The sequence below is a fragment of the Lissotriton vulgaris genome, chromosome 2_1 (genome assembly GCF_964263255.1).
Source record: "Lissotriton vulgaris chromosome 2_1, aLisVul1.2, whole genome shotgun sequence".
Taxonomy (NCBI): domain Eukaryota; kingdom Metazoa; phylum Chordata; class Amphibia; order Caudata; family Salamandridae; genus Lissotriton; species Lissotriton vulgaris.
In genome coordinates this window covers 424,330,701-424,353,204 of record NC_141687.1, presented here as the reverse complement: position 1 = coordinate 424,353,204, position 22,504 = coordinate 424,330,701, and the positions used below count along the sequence as shown (strand labels likewise).

General features: G+C 46.1%; 1 protein-coding gene across 2 annotated transcripts in view; it reads right to left on the bottom strand.

Moving 5' to 3' along the window:
- Positions 1 to 22,504, bottom strand: part of FASTKD2 (FAST kinase domains 2) — a 262,282-nt gene that overhangs the window by 85,370 nt on the left and 154,408 nt on the right. For both annotated transcript variants that reach the window (XM_086955324.1, XM_086955323.1), the window contains exon 8: positions 16,990 to 17,153. In XM_086955324.1, coding sequence (XP_086811450.1) covers positions 16,990 to 17,153 — 164 coding nt within the window. The remainder of the gene's footprint in view (positions 1 to 16,989; positions 17,154 to 22,504) is intronic.

Below are 22,504 nucleotides of genomic sequence, written 5' to 3'. Positions count from 1 at the left end.
CAAGGCAGATCCTGGACTGCCTTGGTTGGCATGGATAGGGTTTGCTGAGGGCCGGGGAGGTAGGCTGTTGGAGAACAGACTCAATAGTGTGAGTTGGATCAGACTAATGGCCCGGAGGTTGCATAGACTTTGCAATAACCACTCTGAGAGAGTCCTTCCTGACCTGGGAGGGCTCAATTGACCGGAAGGCTGAATCTTGATTGATCAATGGGTATGCCTTGATTGTTGGTAGCCTGTGTGGGTGAACATTGATGTTGCAGCTTCTGGGCTTGCACCGAATTGTCTGGGAGATTGACAGTGCCCATTGCTGGGGGAATCTGCTGGTGGTGCGTTAAGATCAATCTGCACTTGGCCCTTGGTAAAGGTCGGAATGGGTCATGTGATAACAAGTGGGGGTCGCTTTCAGTGCTGTTGGGCAAGGCAGACCCAGTTCTTGAGTTTGCAAACAGTGGAATCAAGATACAGGTGGTGGTGGAGTGGCTGCTCGACTTGTTTCATTGTTTCAAGAGTCTTGTCCTTTCCCTCTAACTGAGGGGGCATGGCAACTGGGGACTATCTGACATGAAGTTTCCAAAAGTGGTCTGGGCCATTGTGTTAGTGTCCATTGGCGAAGGCGGCGAGGATGGGGCCCCTGCCTACTCAGGGCTTGAACTCATTGGAAGACAATCAGGGCCTTCTTATGCCTAGGTATTGGCAACGTAGGTGGTCACAGGTGGGGTAGTCGCCGGCCGGGAGGCTTCGGGTTCTGGACTGGAACTGGTGGACACGATCTGCATGTATGTTATGTGGATATTGTGGGCTGTAACAGTTCGCAGGGGGCTTGCACATGCAGGTTGTTGGTGCGGTCTGGAACCATTGATGAGCTCCTTGATTTCGGACAGGATAGTGTTGAGATAGTTTGGAAGTGAGGTCAGACTGTCTGTTATAGGAGAGCAGCAACAGACAGAGTGAAGTTGGTGGTGGATTGTGCTCTGAAGATCAGTTTATTTAAGTTGTCCAGCTTGCTGTCAATTCCTGTTACGAAGACAGCACGCGAGTTCAAGCGGTCGACTTGACCGTCCAAATTTTCAGATTGATAGTTTAGCGCTAAAACGGTGGATTGGAGTCTCTTGAGAAGGTGAGTCCAGATTGCGGTGGGAAAAGTTGTAGTCATTTCTGAAGCGAGTTTACTTTGCGAGCCAGGGCTACGGATGGGCTCTGTAACAAAGAGTGACAGTTCCAGAAGTGATTGATCAATTTATTCCAAGTTGCCAGTGCTTGGATCTGGGATTCCTGGGCTTTCCAGATTGAATGGTTTTGTGGGTGAATAGTATTATGTTCCCGGTTGGGGCTGGGTCCACTGGACGGTGGGTGGGTTGAGGGGGCAGTCCGTACATGTATCCGATATAGACTCAGGTTGGGGGCAGCCTGCCAGGGGCAAAAGAACTTTTGGTTTTCAGACCTTAGGCTTCACAATTGGGAGATGATGTAGATATTTTATGCAGCGACACGTGAGAATTAACTGCTCTGAGGGATTCAGGCAGACGGTTTCCTGACAAAACTTAAGTCTTTTACATTGCCCTTTTTTTATCAGCACTGAATAAAAAATGTATCTTGTCAATGACCCAAAAATAGCAGTATATTTTTATGATATTATATATACATATATTGGACATTCTGTTAGATTTTGATTACATAACAATTGAATGCAATGTTATAATTTTTTTAGGTTAGTCATGATGCGCTCTAACATGTGACTATAAAATGCATGAGCAAAATGGCGTTGCATTGTTGAATAAGGCAAAGAATATATATATATTACCGACAGGCGGTCGCCAGTAGGTAGTAATAGTTAGGACCTATTTTCCATAGGAAATTCACAACATTCTATTTCCAATAACTTTGGCGCCGCTTGACGAATCTTCACAAAATTTTCAAAACTTATGGCCGGCTCCGGTCCACTCCTACCTTGAAAGTTTTGGGGCGATTTAAGAGCGGGGGCCGAGAAAAAAGGGGAGTCCCAAAACATGTTTTCGACATGCAATTTTCCGTAGGAAACTTTAGTCGCGGCTACAGCCCGAACTGCTGAACGGAATTATTCCAAATTTGGCAAAGAGGTAGCCCTTGGTTCAGAAAAGTGCCTTTTTGTTAAATGTTGTAAATCTCTTCAGTATTTGCTGAGAAAATTAAAAGTAAAAACACATACATATCTATGGCCGTGGTGGATCCGCACACCCTGTGCGCACCCTTCCGATCACAAGCTGCATGCCAATTGTCTGTCAACACTCCAAACCTGGAAGTGTTGGCAGCCATTTTGTGCCTTGGTAGAACCAAGGCATAAGAAATCAGTGTAACAAGTGCGCAGAACCTAAAAAGGGGGCAGGGTAGAAACACCCTGACCCCCTAGGTCTACTTAGGGTGTCCAACAAGGACCCCCAGGGGCAAAAAAAACCAAAGCGTGGGCTTTGTTATTAATTAGCCCCCGGGTGGGCCAAATCACGGGGGCAATGTTTGTATTATAATGGGGGCCCCAAAGGGGCCACCCAGCCCCAGGGACCGCCACCACCCGGGGCTTTTCAAAAATAGGGGGGGGGGCTCACAACCCCCCCACCCCCGGGGACCGCCACCCCTGGGGCTTCACAATCAAATAAGTGGGGGGGCTCAAAGGCCCCACCAAGCCCCGGGACCACCACCCCCCGGGGCTTTGTACATCGTTGGAGGGGGGGCGTGCGGCCCCCCACTTGGAGCCCTTCAGGGCCCAGGGGACTGCCACCCTGTGAGAAGGTGGCCTGATATGCAGTGCTCACTATTCTAGTGAACACTATGTATCAGTCCAACAACCCTTATTGATGATTGGTTGTAAGTCAACCTTATAGACCAGCTATCCTAGTAGCGTGGATACGAGCAGTCTTCGGGCTAAACTCTAGAGGGCGTGTTAAGCCAGCTGTTATACCATCACATATACCCCTTGAACACCAAGTGAAAGGACACCACACAAGTGTTATGAAAATAAACAGTGTATTTATTTAGATCACAACAGCCCTGTACTCTTTATGAGGACAGGGTACTAAGCACACAACAAAACTCTTACGAAAATACTTTAAGTTGCACAATTTACACAAATGCCCGAGGGGCACGAAAAACCATATACTCTAAAAGTGGAATACGAAATTACTAGCAGGTAAGTACTGTACTAATAGGCTTTGGAATCGCTAGGACTACGTTACTGAACCTTCAGATTACTAGTAGGAGGCCTAGGGGACTCGGGTGCAGAGTGTGCACTCTCACGCGGGATGCGGGACAAAGTCTATGGTAGCTAGATTTCACAAAGTTAGTGTTATCGGGCGAACCCGACTAGATAGGCTGAAAAACGAAAAGGATCTGGACCCTTGGATAGTGAGGCTATGCTGGGGCACCGAAATGCCGAAGTTACCTAGCCCAGGGGCTGCAGCTGCATAGGTCTGAAAAGACGTCGGGAATCCTCGTTGCAGTCTATGGAGCCTGAAGAAAGAAGTTGCTGGCAGGCGACCAGTGCAGAAGTTCGAAGTGATCCAAGTCTGGATCGAAGATGGATGACACCTGAAAGCAGAGGGGACCAAGTTCTTAATCACTAGCCAGTGATTGTGTGGGCACCAGGATGGCACCGGGCGAAGTCACCTCGACCAGGTGAGTGGGCGACGCTGGGGTCTGCAGTCTCACGGACCAGGAGGCGTTGTCGGCGACCAGGATGGAGGTGCGAGCTGTCCCACGATGGTTGGTGCTGTCGACGTCGCTGGACCCAGGATTGGGGCAACAAGTCTTGGCAAACTCAAGCCCACGCGGTGGACTCAAAATGGCGTCTGGGGTGGACCAGGAGGGTCCGGGGTGCTCCTCTTTTGGAAGGGAGCAAGGGCCAGTCTGGAGCAACCAGACCAGCAGTGTTGTCGTCGTTGATCATCGTCGGGAAGGCCACAAGCCAGCGGGCTAGTAGCCAGACAACGCGGTGAGCAGCAAAAAGCAGAAGGGCCCCCGCAGATCTCGTGGATGCTGGGAGGCTGGACTTCGGTGCTGGAGCTGCTCAGGGTCGGGGCTTCTCGGACCCCAAAGCACTCACCAGAGGATCCCTCGGCGGTCGTGCTGGATAGAAGTCGTGCAGTTCTGATGATGGCCGGTCCCTCGAGGTCTCGTCGCACCTACGGTTCTCAGCTTAGCTGTAGAGGTAGGTAGAGGTCAGAGGTGCCAGGGAAGCCGGGTCTCGTCGTTCTGGTCGGTCAGATTCCTGAGGAAGGACGTGCAGCAAACCGCAGAGTTCTTAGATGGTGCCTGCGGATGCAGGGTGACTACTCCTTAGCCACAAGGGAGAAATCTTGAGAAGAAGTCGAGAGTTCCTTTCGTAGAAAGTAGTTTCTTGATTCAAAGATGATCTAATTTGGAAGGGTCCCCGCTCCAGACTTTATCCTAAAGAAAGGGGTGGGTATGCGACTAGGTCCTGCCCTAGGGGTGGAACCAGGAAGGGGGGTGGTTACACCCCTCTCCCATGCCGGACTTTCCCCAGGCCAGGGGCTGGTGTGCCCCTGGAACTGGTTCTAGCAAGCAAAGGGTGATTACACCACCTTGCCCCAGCTGTCGTGCAGCCAGTTGTGTCAGATTTGGATGGCCATCCAGGGGTGGCATAATACATGCTTCAGCCCATGGTAGGCCCTGGGTACACCTATGCCCTGAGTTACAGGGTCTGATAAGGTGGCCCAGTACCAATTGGAAATGTACCTAAGGTACAGGGAATCCATTTTAGAGAGAGAGCAGTAGGCCTGGGGTCCTGATTGGCAGGGCCCCAGGTCAACTAAGTCGGAAAACCAGCAAAACACCAGGCAAAAAGTTGGGGGCAACCATAGTCAGGTATCCACCTTCCTACACACCCCCCCAGGGCCGGATCCTGCTGTTTGCTATGGCAGGGTGGGAGTCTCGTGGCTCCCCCCATGCCATTGCAAACTTGGTTTGGAATTTAAAAGAGAGAGCAGGGAAACTTGCTCTCTTTCAAAATGCAAATCAGATTGCTTTTCCACACGGGGAGCTGCATGTTAGCAGCTCCCCATGTGGAAAATCAATGTCGGCTTTCGAAGGTCGCGGGGAGCCGACGGGACCGCGGGGGAATTGGGGCTCCCCCCACTGTCCCCAACGTTGTATATAGGCCCCGGGGGATGGGGTCTCTTGGGAGAATAGAAATTAGTGGTAGGTGCTAAAAAAAATTACGGTAAAATTAGGAGTCGCGCACCTAGCGCAGCGCGGCGCCCTGGTGTGAGCGCGCTGGGTGCGCGACTCCAAACAAAAAAAAAAATATATTTTTTAAATAAACATCAAGCTTATGTGTTTAGACCTTGGGTGGCTCTAAAAGGCCCCCTGTGTTTATTGAGAGATTTTGGTACCTATAAGTAAGTACCTATGCAGAGTCTAAAGTTGTTGAGGAAGACTCGGTTACCCTCATCTGTAAAATAAACACCATCTCTCCTATAGATGCCATCCATATTAAAACGCAGATTGTTGTTGTAAATAGACCCCATCTTATATTCTCTGAGATCATCAGAAACAGCTTTATTGACATGTTTCTTAGCTTTCTCAATCTGTGGACAAAATTGATTGGACCAGGTTCCATTTCTGTCTTTGGCATATGTTAGAATAGACAAAGGCAGTTTGGGGGAAAAGTGACATTAATTCTCCAAAGGTGTCTTTCAGAAGCATTTCCAGACCTACCCCAGTCAAAGTGCCTAGGTCATTGTCACTACAGTGCACAATTATGAGGTCAGGGTGTTGGAAATGCAAAAAGGATTTAACCAATGGCATCAATTAGTGCCACTTTAATCCGCTCTGTCCAATACATTTAATGTCTACATTTGGCAAAGCTAAATCTTTGTCAATACCTTTGTTTTCTGCATACCTTTTGCTCCAGAAAATATAGCGGTTTCCCACAATCCACATTCTAGGCATCTTGAAGGGAGTTCTGGATGCATTCAGAAGGTGTCTGTATGTGAAATGGGCAGTTTGAAAACTAAGATTTTTCTAAAATGGTGGATAAGAGGCAGTTTTGAACAAAGAAGAGAAATGATAGGCTGTTTGAGAACATTATAGACTGAAAAGTAGGGTGCATTTTACTGTGTTTTAAAAGCATGTTTCTTATTGGTTAATAAAAACAGTTTGAAAGGAACACTACATAGGATACGCTGATATTTTGAAAAATCAAGCACACTTGCTGTTTGGATTTGCAACATTGTGTGCTGAACTTGTGACCTGTGTGTTCAGTTCAGTGTTCCATGAACTGTTACTATGGTAACAGGCATTAAGCAGAATGGGGGTAGGGTTGAAATTTATGTCAATTGGAAAGGGTTGAAATGTGTAACCAATAGAAGTGTGTGTTAGCTTTTGAATTAATGTGGGAAGCAATGTGATTTGATATTTACATGTATATTTGTGCAGAATGATAGGGAAAGTTTGCCATTTTTTGGTTTTGCTAAGAGCAGTGCACTACAGACATTCTGTATAAGAAAATCTGGTGCGTGATTGAGATACTTCTTAATCTACAAATCAATTTTAAAGGTGAGTTCTTAATTTGTGAGGTGCTGTATGTGGTGCCTTTGCTTTTAATAAGACTACTGTGTTTCTCCTGCTAAAGTCCAGGGGATAGTTTTGCTTGTCTAGAATCACACTGTGAATCTGTGTGTATTTGGGCAACCATTGTGAGAGAAGCATTTGGTTTCTTCATGTCTTTGCTGACACAACTGCTTAAAAACCTTTCCTGTTTTCACGTTTTAGTATTAGAACCCAGTCAATGTTTATGCTTTCACAGAATGAGTCAGGCATTCTTACTGAGGCAATAGTGAAATATGTAGAATGTGTGCAGTCACATTACCCTTTCCAGACTAGTGAGTCTGTTTTGCTAAAGTCCAAGGAATAGTGTTGCTTGTCTAGAATCACACTGAGTCTGTGTGCATTTGGGCAACCATTGTGAGAGAAGCATTTGGTTGCTTCATGTCTTTGCTGACCCTTAACTGTTTACAAACCTATCATGTTGTCATGTTTTAGTAGTATTAGAAGCCAGTCATTGCTTGTGCATTAGCAGAATGAGTCAGACATTCACACTAGAGTGCATATGTAGAATGTGTGCAGTCACCTTACCCCTTCCAGACTAGTGAGTCTGTTTTGCTAAAGTCCAAGGAAGAGTGTTGCTTGTCTAGAATCACACTGTGAATCTGTGTGCATTTGGGCAACCATTGTGAGAGAAGCATTTGGTTACTTCATGTCTTTGCTGACACATAACTGCTTAAAAAACTTTCCTGTTGTCAAGTTTTAGCAGTATTAGAAGCCAGTCATTGCTTATGCATTCGCAGAATGAGTCAGGCATTCACACTAGAGTGCAGTAGTGAAATATGTATAATGTGTGCAGTCACCTTACCCCTTCCAGACTAGTGAGTCTGTTTTGTTAAAGTCCAAGGAATAGTGTTGCTTGTCTAGAATCATATTGTGAGTCTGTGCGCATTTGGGCAACCATTGTGAGAGAAGCATTTGGTTACTTCATGTCTTTACTGAAACATAATTGCTTAAACACCTATAACTCACCTTGCATTTCTCTAGTAACCCATTCAGCACCATGTACTAATCCATTCACTGCGCCTAAACACAACCACTTATAAATTCACCCAGGCATACTCTTTGCAGTACTTAAATCATTGAATCAGTGCCCAAGTACTTATGCAGTGATCCAGGCCTTAGCACATGGACTGCTACAAACCCCCATCCACTATGCATGCAGTCCTCTAGCCACCTACACATTTATCTTTCACATCTTCAATTTCCCAGTCAGTATCCATACGTTCCAGCAAACACACTCGGACTCTTCTTGTACTCCTCTAGTAACCCATTCAGCACCATGTACTAATCCATTTACTGTGCCAAAACACAACCACTTATAAATTCACCCAGGCATTCTCTTTGCAGTCCTTAAATCATTGAATAAGTACCCAAGTACTTATGCAGTGATCCAGGCCTTAGCACATGGACTGCTACAAACCCCCATCCACTATGCATGCAGTCCTCTAACCACCTACACATTTATCTATATTTCACATCTTCAATTCCCCAGTCAGTATCCCTACGCTCTAGCAAACACCCTCTCACTCCTCTTGTACTCCTCTAGTGACCCATTCAGCACTATGTACTAATCCATTCACTGCGCCAAAACCCAACCACTTATAAATTCACACAGGCACTCTCCTTGCAGTACTCTAATCATTCAGTCCGTATCCAAGAACTCATGCAGTGATCCAGGCCTTAGCAAATGGACTGCTACAAACCTCTGTTCAATATGCATGCAGTCCCTTACTTAACCACCTACACCCTTATCTTTCACATCTTCAATTCCCCAATCAGTATCCATACACTGCAACAAACACCCTGTCACTCCTCTTGCACTCCTCTAGTGACCCATTCAGCACCATATACTAATCTATTCACTGTGCCAAAACTCAACCACTTATAAATTCACCCAGGCATGTCCTTGCAGTACTCTAATCATTCAGTCAGTACCTAAGTAAAGTACTCATGTAGTGATCCAGGCCTTAGCACATGGGACTGCTGTCAAACCCCTATTCACTATGCATGCCGTCCTCTAACCACCTAGACACTTATCTTTCATACCTTCAATTCCCCAGTCAGTGTCCATACACTTCCAGCAAACACCCTGTCACTTCCCTTGCACTCCTCTCGTCGCCCATTCAGCACCATGTACTGATCCATTCACTGCACCAAAACCCAACCACTTATAAATTCACCCTGGCACTCTCCTTGCAGCACTCTAATCATTCAGTCAGTACCCAAGTACTCATGCAGTGAGCCAGGCCTTAGCACATAGACTGTTCCAAACCCGTTTCCACTATGCATGCAGTCCTCTAACCACCTACACATTTGTCTTTCACACCTTCAATTCCCCAGTCAGTGTCCATACACTCTAGCAAACACCCTGTCACTCACCTTGCACTCCTCTAGTGACCCATTCAACACCATGTACTAATCAATTCACTACGCCAAAACCCAAACACTTCACCCAGGCACTCTCCTTGCAGTGCTCTAATTATTCAGTCAGTACCCAAGTACTCAGTTTCTGCACTAATGCAGAAGAAAGCACAGAGATGTGACATATTCATGTAAATATGTAACATCCTTGTGTTTTGGAAGTGCAGCAGCGTAGTGCAGCTAAAGAGCTTACAGTATTACGCTGCAGTACTTCCTTACAGATCTACACTTATACATTTATCATACACTACTAATGCATTCTTTCAGTCAATCATGTTCTACACATTTATTCAATCTAACTTTCAGACATTACCATGCAATAATAGTTCTTTTTTTTAACCAGATCAGTTAGTTCTGAGAAGAACTGTTTTTTTGTATATTTCTTTGTACTTTTTAAACAATTTTGTATTTTTTGTGTGTTTTCTATAAAATGAACAAAAAAGGAACAAAGTAAACAGCTACAATTTGGAATTAAACGTCATTACAAATGAAAAAATAAAAAAATAAAAAATTGACATTTGTGGTTACGCTGTGCTGCACACACAGCTTCTACTGATTGTTCTCCATAGCAAATGATGGATTTGCACTTTGTACAGTGTTGTTGCAGATAAGCAAATTCTGGACGAATGTCCACTGGAGGTGTAGAAGTAGATGTTCCAGACGTGCTAGCAATTGCTGGTGGTGGATTCTGTGCTGCAAGCCTCATCTCTTCTCTTGCCAGATTCTTTGGATGAATGGTCCTTAGATGTTTTAGCATACTTGCTGTTCCACAGGAGTATTTCTTTTGAGTGCCTCGAGACAGCACCATGTCACACAGCGTGCATGTACTTTGGTAGCGTTCACCTTTTTTTGTCCGTTCAGAAAGGTGAAAAATTTCAACACCACTGATGTAGGCCTCTCCTTGCGTGTATCTTCCTGCAAGACTTCTTCATCTGAAGAATGTTGAGATGTTTGAGAAGCAGATGCCATTTGTCAAATACAATTCTTGGAAAACACCAAAAAAATGCAAAAGAAGCTCTGGAAGGGGAAGTGATGTCTCTCTTGAAGTACTCCAAACAGAATGATGGAAATGGGTGGGATCCTTCAATAGTTAGAATGGGAAATGTTATGAACCAATCAAATGTTTTTTTTCAGGTCACATGGGGTCCGCGCACCCTGCGCACAGGCAGCACGCACCCAAAGTGACTTCGCGAAATTGCATTTAAAAGTAATATAAGTTTATTACAAGTCAAAATATATTATTCTTATGAATAGCTTAGATGTCTTGCCCTAATATGTATAATAAAGACATATATATATCCAAATCAGCAACGAAGGAAATGAAATTACTGGAAAAAGAAGTAAGACGAACAATAATCAATTTATCCAACTTAAAACTGACCCAAAAGGAAGAAAACACCTTAAGTTTGGGATTATCGTACTGTCCACCCAACAACTTTGATTACCCTAATACCCGGATGGATGTATACAAGGGAGTGAGAAAGTTAAAACTTAAATTATACGCTATGAAAAAAACAAGTTCAATAAATGAAAATCCTGAAACTCCTCTAATGACAATGCCACCTCTAGAGGCAGAAATGGAACGGGAACTAGAGGAACTATGGAATCAAGATAATGATCAAGTCGGAACGTCAAATGAGCTAGGGGTAAATACCTCAAATAAAAGAGCAGGTCTGACTAATTTCAAACCAAAATCAAAATACTGCCCTATTATGCTGCATGATGCCATAGACACGTTCCATGAAGTTATCACTCAAAAAATCAAAAACTTAAATTAAAAAATTGGAATCAGCACAAGCATTCAGAAACATCACAATCAAGACCACATGTACTTCCAACTAATGAAAAAACTAACCAACAAAAAAGAAGTCATAATCCGTAACAGTGACAAAGGAGGAAATATAGTACTATGGCCACATGACGAATATATGAAAGAGGCCATGAGTCAATTAAATGATAGATAATGCTATTCTCAAACAGAAGTTGGCAAACTGAAAGAAATGTATCAAGCATACTATAAAAAATTATCAGGTTGGCGCAACAAAAAACTCCTTAGTGAGAATGAGTATAAGTATTTAAAAAATGATAATCCCACTGTACCGACAATATTCTTTATACCCAAAATACATAAGGACAGCAAGAAACCACCGGGGCGTCCTATTATCAGTGCCAGGAACAGCATTCTAGAAAAAACATCAATCTATGTAGACTTTTTACTTCAAGACTATGTCAAATCATTAGCATCCTATGTTAGGGATACAAGTGACTTTTTAAACAAAGTAAAGAACTTTCAATGGAATTTTGAATACATCATGATGGCAATAGATGTATCATCATTATATACCAGCATAAAACATGAAGACGGCATCGAGGCTGTGGAATATTTTTTAAAAGATAGAGAGCCTATATTTCAACAACACAGTGAGATGCTCGTGGCGATGATCAAATTCTGCCTACATAACAATGTATTCATGTTTAATCATCTACTGTATTGCCAAATACAAGGAGTAGCCATGGGGGCTAGCTTCTCCCTGAGCTATTCATGCCTACATATGGGCAAATGGGAGAAGCTAGTCCTAGGTCGAATACATGGTGACACAATGACCATGTCATGAATGATGTAATATGTGACATCATGTGCAGTGGATTGCGGGCGCGTGAGTTATAGTTAACAGAACTAGCTATAACGGAGGAATTTCAATGGTTTTGTACGAGTGAAATATCCAGCTAACTATAACAGCCCTGACAACTATATTTGTTTTCAGTGAATATAAGGCAACAGAAGGACGGCACACAAGAATCCTTGGAGAGGTAGTTTACCGAAGTTCAACTGCTTTCCCAGCTTTTTTCAGGCAGTTCAATGCAAGGTGCATGTAAAACCCCAAGTAGGCCTATATATAATAATTGAAAAAGACATTATAGTTGGGCTCAAGTTTCACTCGTACAAAACCAATGAAATTCATCAGTTATAGTTAGCTGAGCTAACTATAACTCGCTCCCCTGCAATGCACTGCTTATGACCTCGCATATTAAATCACTCTTGACATGGTCAGTGACAGTACTCATGACCTCTCAAATGACATCACTGATGACATCATCCAGAGGCTGTGAGTGTTTTTAAAACGTTTATGAGTGTTAAATGTATATACAATGGTGTATTTCTGAATTAGTGGGTGTATGAGTGCCTGTATGGAAGATTCAGTGGGTGACTGACTGACGAACAAGAGAGTGATTCAGTGTCTAAGTGAATGGATGGATGAGTGACTGGTTGTGTCAACGTTTGTATCAGTTTGTTAGTTTTTGTCTAAGTGGCTGTATGTGTATGTCAGTGGGTGCATGAGTGGCTGTATGGGGATTAATTGGTTGTCTGACAACCTGTATGGGGGTCTGAGTGTCTGTGTGGGTGGGTGATTGTGTGTGTGACCGCCTGTATTGGTGAGTGAGTGTATGTGTAAGGGGCTGTATGGGTGAGTGAGTGTGTGCATGGCTGTGTTGGTGAGTGAGTGTGCCAGCGGTATATGGGTAACTGGGTATGTGAAAGGCAGTATAGGTGAGTGATTTGGTATATGAGTAACTGTATGGGTGAGTGAGTGAGTGTGAGTGGCTGTATGGGGATTGATTGGTTGTCTGACTATCTGTATGGGTCTCTGAGTGTCTGTGTGGGTGGCTGCGTGGGTGAGTGAGTGAGTTTGTGTGTGACTGCCTGTATGGATGAGTGAGTGTATCTGTGAGGGGCTGTATGGGTGAGTGAGTGTGTGTATGGCTCTGTGGGTGAGTGAATGTGCCAGCAGTATATGGGTGAGTAACTGGGTATGTGAAAGTCAGTATGGGTGAGTGATAGGGTATATGAGTACCTGTATGGGTGAGTGAGTGAATGGGAGTGGCTGGATGAGTAAGTGGTTGCACGTGCCAGTGACTGTATAGGTGAGGGAGTATGTGTTAGTATATGTATGAGGCAGTAAGTAGATGTGCGCATGACTGTATGGGTAAGTAAGGGGCTGTGTCATTGACTGTATGGGTGTGTGAGTAGCTCTGTGGGTAACTCACTCGGTGGTTGAGTGGCTGTATGAGTCTATGAGTGGATATGTCAGTGGCCTTATTAGTAGGTGAGTGGATGTATGAGTTGGTGAGTGGATTTGTGTGTACATCTATGAATCAGTGAGCGGGTGTTCAAGTACTGGTATGCGTCTGTGAATGGGTTTGTGAATGGTTGAGTGGGTGTATGAAAGGTTCTATGGAAGTGTGATTGGGTGCGTTAGTGATTTTAGGGATGATGTCTTCAGTGATGTCAGTAATGTCTTCACTGACGTCACTGCCCATGTATTGTGCTATGTAATAAGTGAGGTCATAAGCAGTGCCTTGCGGGGAGGCGAGTTATAGTTAGGTCAGCTAAATATAACTGCTGAATTTCATTGATTTCATACGAGTGAAACCTGAGCCTAACTATACCGTCTCCGTAACTTTTGTTTTTTCCAGTGAATTTATATGTTTTTTGTTTTTATTCCATTTGCTAACTATAACGTCTCTAACCTTTGGTTTTTTCCATGAATTTCTAAGGCTTATTAAATGTTAACTCCTAACTATAAGGTCCCAGTAACCTTAGTTTTTTTGAGTGAATTTCTATTTTTTTAAAGTAGTAATGACGTTTGCAGAGTGGTGGAGAAAAGGGGCGGGCTATGACCAGCTCTCAGGAATACCGCTGTTAAGGACTTATAGAATGTATGTATAGAGGCCCCTCAGCATCCCAGAGGAATTAATTCCCCAACCAGTAGTGTGCCAGGAAATGCGTTTGCAGAGTGGGGGAGAAAGTTACTGTGGACTTCAGTGCGTGAATGGATTGTGTAGGCCTTACCAAAGTGAAACTAGCCCATGAGCTCCACAAATAATGGAGTAAAAAACAGTAAAACACACTGACATTCCCTGACATGTTTCTTCCCTGTGTATAAAGCCTATTCCATGTCACCACCCATTTCTGCATAAGTCCTGCCACGCCATTCAGCTGGAAGCTGCTCCTGGGCTGCGCACGCCAGGAATCTCCCCTGCACAGCCCGTACATGTGTGCACACGCATGTACATGTGTATGCATGTAACCAGCCCGGTGCCCCTTACACCAGCTGCTGCGCAGTGGCCTAGTCAAGCTAGGGGGACACCAGTAAAATCCAAATGCAGTCTCTTTCATCATGAGTTCACTGTAGGTGAGTCCCAATGGATGAGGCTCTCCCACAGTAAAAGCTCAATAAAAAGGTGCTCAAAAAGTGAAAAATCTGGGCAGCTCAGAGTGTCAGAACCACCTTCCAACACTCACCTAGATCATTTAAAGTAGGCATAATCAGAATTCTTAAGCCCCTTGGCACTCTTATGTTCAATATACTGCTCCACTTCCCAGCTAAGGTCATCAAGAAGGCCTTCAACTCTCTGAGATCATCAAAGCGAACGACGTCCTGGACATCTCCCATCCCGGCCTCTGAAGAAACCACAGCACCAAGACCGCACCACCGACGACATCCGCTTCCTCCTTGACTGGGCCGAAACAGCAGCCCCCATCCTTCTGGACCTTTCGGCTGCCTTAAACACCATCTCCCATGGCACCCTAATCATGAGACTCCACGATGTCGGTATCCGTGACAATGCCCTGGACTAGATCCACTCCTGCCTCACTGGTCAAACACAGCAACTCAGGCTACCTCTGTTCCTCTCAAAACCCACAGAGATCAGCAATGGAGTGCCCCAGGCCTCCTCCCTGAGCCACACCCTCTTTAATGTTTACATGGCCCCAATCGCAACCATTGTCAGGAGCCACAAACTCAAAATTGTCTCCTACGCCACCCAGCTGATCCTCTCCCTCACCAACAAACATACAGCCACCAGAAATAACGTTCACAGCGGAATGAAGGCTAATGCCACCTGGATGAAAAAAAGCTGCCTCAAACTCAACTCGGACCAGACCAAAGTCCCTATCCTGGTACCCACCCACTTAGCTTGGGATGACTCATGGTGGCCGCCTGCCACACTGGGAACCCCCTCACCCCCAAGGACCATCCACTAAACCTCTGCATAATATTGGACTCCTTGCTCACAATGAACGGCCAGATCAATGCTGTATGCTCAACATGCTTCCATACGCTATGCCTGCTTCAAAAGACATTCAAAAGGATCCCCACAGAATCCAGAAAGACAGTCACCCAAGTCCTCGTCATCAGCAGACTAGATTACGTCAACGCACTCTACGACTGCGTCACCCAAAAATTACTAAGGAAACTACAGAACGTTCAAAATGCTGCAGGCAGACTGGTCATTAACATCACCTGCCGTATCCACATCATCGAACTCCATTGAGAACGCCACTGGCTCCCACAAAAGAATCACTTTTAAACTCCTCACACATGCCTACAAAGCCCTCCATGATGCAGGGCCAGCATATCTGAACCCCCTCCTCTCATTCCACGTACTTACCAGACACCTCTGCTCCAACCATCTGGCCCTGGCCACCGTCCCATCGATACGCAAGGCCAGAACCAGAAGATTCTTCTCCTAGTTTGCCGCCAAGACCTGGAACACCCTGCCTCTCCACCTCAGGCAATCCCTGTCGCTGACCCAATTCAGGAAGGATCTCAAGACCTAGCTCTACGACCGAACCCCCAGCCTCCAGATGGATCAGCGGCCCCCTTACCCCCGTCAGCACCTTGAGACTCGCACGAGTTAGTAGCCACCCTTTACAAACCCATGATCGATTGAAGGGTGGTTGATTTAAGGGTGGTCATTTCCCACCACTTGTTTACTTCCATTAGCAGAGTGTATTCAAGATCTTTGATGATGGTGCTCAATGATTTCTTTTTCTATCTTCTTGTGCAGATATCTTACCAGTTAATGGCATTGAATTATCATGTATTAATTCATTAGCTCTCTGTGCTCTTAGTTTGCTGCTTTGTGACATGTCTGCCCGACACTAAAAAATGTCCAACTTGCGCATTAATGTTAGTATAACCCTTGTGGTATGTCGTTTGCAGGTGCAGTCTGCTCTCCCGGTTGTTCCATACAACTTGGGAGCCAGAGAACATGCCCCAAATCTTTTTACTTTATACTTCCTGTGTTTACTGTTTATCGCCAAGTCAGTCCCTCTAAGCATGCGACCTTTGAGCACGATCCCTGTGCGGGTTGACCGCCTGCAGGTTGCCTTCAGTATGAGGTTGGTAGTAGCTACCCCCAACTCTACCTCCGCAACATTGAGTAGCGTTGCCCCAGATATTACTTCCAACAACTGTATAAGCTTCGCTGCTGGCGTCTCCCGCTTACCAGTGTCAGTTTCTTCACTGTCTGCAAAAACGCTCCACAGCCTTGCAGCAATGGCAGAGGCTTCAGCGAAAACCCCTTCTCCGGGTTCCAGAATCCTGCTGAATCGCTGCCTCGCCTCACTCTCCGGGTGCACGTAAGACAGAGACAGAGACAGACAGACACATACACCCACAGAAATTCCTCAGGAAACTATAGAACGTTCAAAATTCTGCCCCCCCTCATTTGACTTTGTAATGTGCAATGTGATATAATTGAGCAGTATTAAAATCAGTTTTCCTATTATAGATCAAGACATGAGGCATTTACTTTTATGCTTCATCTTTGCCACACTACGATCCATACTCTATAGAGGACCAACATCTAAGAAAGGGTGAAAATACTCTCCGTCGCCAGAAATAGGAAACTTGATTGACCCAATGTAGACCACACACCCAAACTTAAAAAGACTAAATATTTGGGGTCTGGAAAGAACGACCCACAAGTACATTCGACTTCAGGGCAAAGCTGGCACGGCACATATGACAAAAAATATTAATAATCACAAAGCTAGTGGACCCAGAGGTGACTGTCCAGACAGGGGCTGTAATAATATTGGACTAGGCTCCTTGATAACATCTTAATTTATACATTTCAGAAAAACCTAAATTTTAAATCCATTGGGATCACAGGGATTCTTACCAGAGTTTAGCAGCTCATTGAGTGTGTCCTCTTGTAGTAGTTGGTCGAGAGGCGTTTGTGGAAAGTAGCCCATTACGCAAAATGAATAGACAACTCTGAGTAGCTCCACAGCAGGAATCCGAGAAAGATACAATTCCAAAATAGTATTTAAGGCATCCAGGAACCTTTAATAATACATAAAGGAAAGGTAAGTTATAAATGCTTTCTATACAAACCTATACTATTGGCATTTCTACATGTTTGAAGTCCTTGTCTTGGTACAAGATATTCACATGAAAGGAAACTATCATTTTATTAGGGTGTAAGAGGTTATGCTACCAACTGTCACCCAACACTTCAAATATTATTTTCTTAAATTGTATTGTGTTGTTTGAAATGTATAAACATAGACTCGAGATACAATGGAGCCCTGTGCATGAGAAAAAAATGGGGAGCACCAGTGCTTATTTTTGAAAAGCAAGACACCTTTCTGCTGACTGATCACAGGTGCTCATGAGTAGGAGTAATGAGGCAAACATTAACAAATCCTGAGGTCAGGGCGAATGATTGGAGGACATATGCTCAAGCCTAGAAGTTCTGGATACCAAACTCTCCTTGCCCAATCCCTAGCCACTTTGATGACTCGAGCCTGGTCTGAACTTCTTGAGAACTTGGGGAAGAAGTGGTATTGGTGGAAAGTCATACTGAAGTCCCAAGTTCCAATCGAGGCAGAACATGTATCCAAGACAGAGACCCCTTGGAAACTCCAACATGCAGAACATGTATCCAAGACAGAGACCCCTTGGAAACTCCAACATGCAGAAGTGCTGAAACTGAGTATTCTTGGTGGTCGTGAGCAGATCAAGCCAAGGTTCTCCCATCCGCAGAAGAGACAGTTATGCTACCTCTGGCTGTAACTGCCACTCTTTATCTGCTAGGCACAAATGGCTCAGTTTATCCGCCCTGGCGTTCAGTGAGAAAGCCAGGTGGTTCGCCATCAGGAAAATACCTTGGTGGTCCAGGCATTTCCAGAGGCGTATGACTCCATCGCAACCGGTTTGAACCACATGGCGATGGTGTTTTCCGTGAGCACCTGTACCAGTCTCCCCTGATAGATGGCAGAAAGGCTTTCAATGCCAAGCAATCGGCCCTCAGTTTCAGAAGTACGATATCGAACAGAAAAGTCTTTGGAGAGCAGAGGTCTCTGAGCTACACCTCTCCAATGTGGCTATGGGCAGGGGAGGTAGAGGGGTCTGCCGCAGACCCAATGGTGGTCCAGTAGCAACCACTGCAGATCTTTTGGAGTCCCCTCCGAAATCTAATCGTGCTTGGTGAGGTCCCCTCGAAGTTGAGCCTACCTGGACTTCAGATCCCATTGCAGAACCCGAATATGCCACCTAGTGTACTCGACCAACAGGTTGAAGGAGGCCATCAGTCCCAGCAGCCTCAGAGACGGCCTCACTGAAATCTAGGATCAAGGCTCAAAGATCATGATCATAGCCTAAATGTCCTGTATTCTTTCACATGAGCAACAGCACGAAACTGAACTGTGTCCAGAACGGCTCCAATGAAGGGGAGGGTCTGAGAATGAGTCAGGTGTGACTTCGGCACATTGATATTGAACTCCAAAGATGATAGGAGGTTGGGGTTGTGGCCTGATTGGTTAAGATGGCAGACACCAGTCCACAAGCTCTTCGGATGAAACTTTGTACCCATCCTGCTGCTGGTATCGACTGATCATCATCCACTGGGCCGGCTCTTCCCTGTGAACACCTGGTGACCCGCTGATGCTGCCTTTCTCCTGTCTTGGCTGTATGGTGGATGCACCATGGCAAGGGGCGTGGGTCGGGGTGATTCAGCGGCAGCCAAGCCTTAGCTCCGTGCTCGGCCCTAGGGCTCTGCCTCCCTAGCTGAGCAGTGTGAGAGGCTCATGGTGCAGTGGTCAGGGGGTGGTGAGTCGTGAACCCCAGCATTTAACCTTCTGAGCCCTGCATGCGATCCTCGGCAAATTCACAAATGGGGCAGTCTGCCGGACGGGCAAGGCTTGGACGCGGTCACTACATGTCGACAGGCCCAAACAGAAGCTGCGGGTCATGGGCCCTTGGCAATGCCACAGCACGGCTTGTGATGCCCACGGAGGTCGAAAGCACTGCAATATAGTCCAGGAGTGCCCTTTCTGAAGACTCGTGATACTGGGCCAGCCCTTGGGGGCGCTATATGCTGTGTCAGCCCTCTGTTCAACCTGCAGCAAATGGACTGAGCCAGGTAGGGCACACAGTGGTTTCTTTGTCCCATAGGACCTTCACTCTGGTCATTGGCAAATTACCACCGGCCCTAAGGGCAAAAATTGAGGGCTTGCACTTTTCTAGGGGGGCCAGTTTTTGCAGATCACCCCCTGACTGCCCCAACGTGACTCTGCTTGCCACCATGCACCGAGGCTGGTGAGGGACCTGACTGCTCGTGCTGCCAGGGATGGGACTTTCCCTTGTGCAAAGGGGCCAGTCCCTCTGCATTCCCTTTCCCTCCTATCCTGTTTTGTCATACCCCAGTCTGACCCCCATGGCGCTTCAGATGCCCGGGCCTACACTTTATCTGCTCTTCCGTCTGAGGCTGTGTCCTCTCACCAAGTAGTTGTGGACTTTAAGCTGTGCCCTTGTACCTGGATTATCCACTGGTTCCAGTATAGTAGAGGAGGCCCCTCTGGCGCAGGACAAATCCAAAACAGATGCATCCACTGCTTCGCAAGCCATCCGGCCAAACAAAACTTCACAACAGGACTTCCTCTTTCTCAGGGGGGTCAACTTAACACCTCCGATATTCTTCTCGCCATTCAGGCCTCCTGTGCAATGCTGGAGTCCAGAATTGGGGAAGTTGGCTTGGATGTTGTACATCTATTCCAGGATCTCGGCAACGTCTGAGCGTGTAGCCTCAGTGAAGTTCGGATATTGGACTCTGCAGTGACCTTGAAGCTGGAGGTGGCTCACTTTACCACAGCGTTCTGGAGTTTGGAGATCCAGGCTGAAGATGCGGAAACCGGGCCGGGGAAACAACCTCCAGTTCATATGTTTCCTTGAGGGAGTTGAAGGAATGGTGCTTGAGGACTTCCTTGAGAAAGGATCTGGTCATTGGTCCCTGAGGGGCACCTCTGCTCATTTTTCGTGGTAGAACTGGTGACAGATGCTTCTTGGGTGAAGTGCGGGTGGGGGCTAGGTATGAAGTGTTCTAGCCCATTAAGCCATATGTTTTATTTTGTTTTAGGCAGGCCGTGACACTTGTTCACTTTTACTCACAGGAGGTCCCTGTGGTCAATGCTTGGCCCCTAGGAAACTGCATGGTGTCCGATGGCCTTTTAAGTAATGCCATGGAATGTCAACGGCCTCAATGATCGTATCAAGTGGACTTTTGTCCTGAGTTTTGCCAAACGCCATGCACCGGATGTACTTACTTCAGGAGATGCACCTTTTAGACACCCAATGCCCTCCCTGGCTATATATGGATTCGACAAGGTATACCACACAGGTCACACTAGGGGCTCCCGAGGGGTGGTTGTCCTGATTCATAAGCACCTTCCTACAGTGGGTACCAATAGTTCATCAGACCCACAGTACCTATATGTCACAGTGGAGGAGATGATCAATGGGCAGCCTCATAACATAGGGAGTGTTTACATTCCCCCCAGGTACCCGACCCTACTTTGTCAGCAGTGCAAAAGGTCAGAGGGGTTTTCCTGGGGGCTTACCATCTTTGTAGGAGACTTTAATATGTCGTAGTCCTCCACAGCATATTCCTCTAGGATCCAGCCCCAGCCCTCAACCTCCCGCCTTGAGAAGTGGCCTTTGAGATGTATGGTGCATCTAACACCCTTGAAATCGGACCTTTACAAACACCTCTGCGGCCCATAAGACTAACTCCTGTATTGATTTTGGTTTCCTGCTTACCAGTGACCTGCTCCTTACTAAAGGTCCGGAGAGCCTAAATCGAGGTATCTCAGACCATGCACCAGTAACTGTTTACCTGGGACAAGAGCTCCAGGAGAAGTGTCCAATCTGCCTTAACACGTGGCACCTCATGGATAAAGACACAGCAGAATTCCTGTCTCAGGATCTAGTTGACTTCCTAGAGGGAAATGTGGGCTCAGTGCCCTCACCGGGGATACTCTGGACAGTCAGCAAGGCATTTATGAGGGGAGGTAGCCCACACACACTTTCGCAGACATGGCCGGCAGAAGTATCATGGGTATGGAGGCATGCACAGCATGCGCAGAAGCCCAGTCAGATGAGGAGACTAACAAACTGCGCCAGCTCGCACTGGATAGGCTCTCACTGGAGCAAAATTTTTTGGACAAGTCAAGACAGTGCTGGTAGGCCTCACAGAGCAGGATCTACGGCTGGGGAGACAAGTTAGGTAAGCTCCTGCACTGGCTAGCGTTCAAGATTTTGGTGAATAGGGTGGTGCCTGGTATCAGGGCCCTGACCAACGGTAGGTATCCAAGACCACAGATATTGCTACTGCATTTGCTGATTATTACTGTGCTTTATACATACACCTCCTCACAGATTATTTCAGATTTACCATTGCACTCACTTGAAACATCAGCTGCCATGGAGCTTGATGAACCCTTGACCATTGGAGAGGTGGCTACAGCCCTCTGACCATGAAATCAAATAAGACTCAAGGACCTGCTAGTTTCCAGGTAGGATACTACAAGAAATACTATACGTATGCCTTATCTGTTTGCTCTTCACAACAATGTGATAACCAAAGGAGGTTTCCCATCAGAACTTAAAGTGACTATTGTGGTACAGCACTGAGCTAGGAAATACCCTGTAGGCTGCGCTTCCTACTGGACGATTTCTTTTAATCGATCTCGAACTCAAAATCTATGCTAAAATGCTGGCCAATCGTCTGCTCCAGGTTCTACCCGCTTTGATCAATCCTCATCAATGTGGGTTCATGCCCCATCATGGTACACGTCATTGCATCCGCAGAGTGCAACAGGCAGCAGCATGCCATCATCTACTACCCTGTTTCAATGTTCTTCTCCTTCAACTTTGAGAAAGCTTTTGAATCCCTTGACTGGGATTTTCTCTGGGATGTCTTGGCCTGAATGGGCATTGGTCCCCGTTTCATATTGTATGTTCAAACCTTATATATTGGCCTAAGGCACAGATCCGTGTGAAGGGCTCCCTCTCAAGGGCGTTTACGATCCAAAAGTGGGACTACACAGGGTTGTCCCCCCCCCCCCTCCTCTTTGCCTAAGCAGTTGAGCCCCTGGTGACTTAGGTCCTCTGCGACACATAGTTTCAGGAGTTCCAATGAAAGATGGGAGTCGAGGAAGAACGTTTCGCACTTCAAGCTGATGTGTTGCTTTAGTGAATGACCCAGAGGCACCAGGGCCCAGAATACTATATATGCTTACCTTTTATGGCCAAGCCTCTGGCCTAATAATCAATCACTTGAAGTCCCTCCTGTTTGCGCTGAAGGGAGCCTTGAATGACCAGAACTACGCTAAGCTTTCTTTACCTCGCCATCTCTG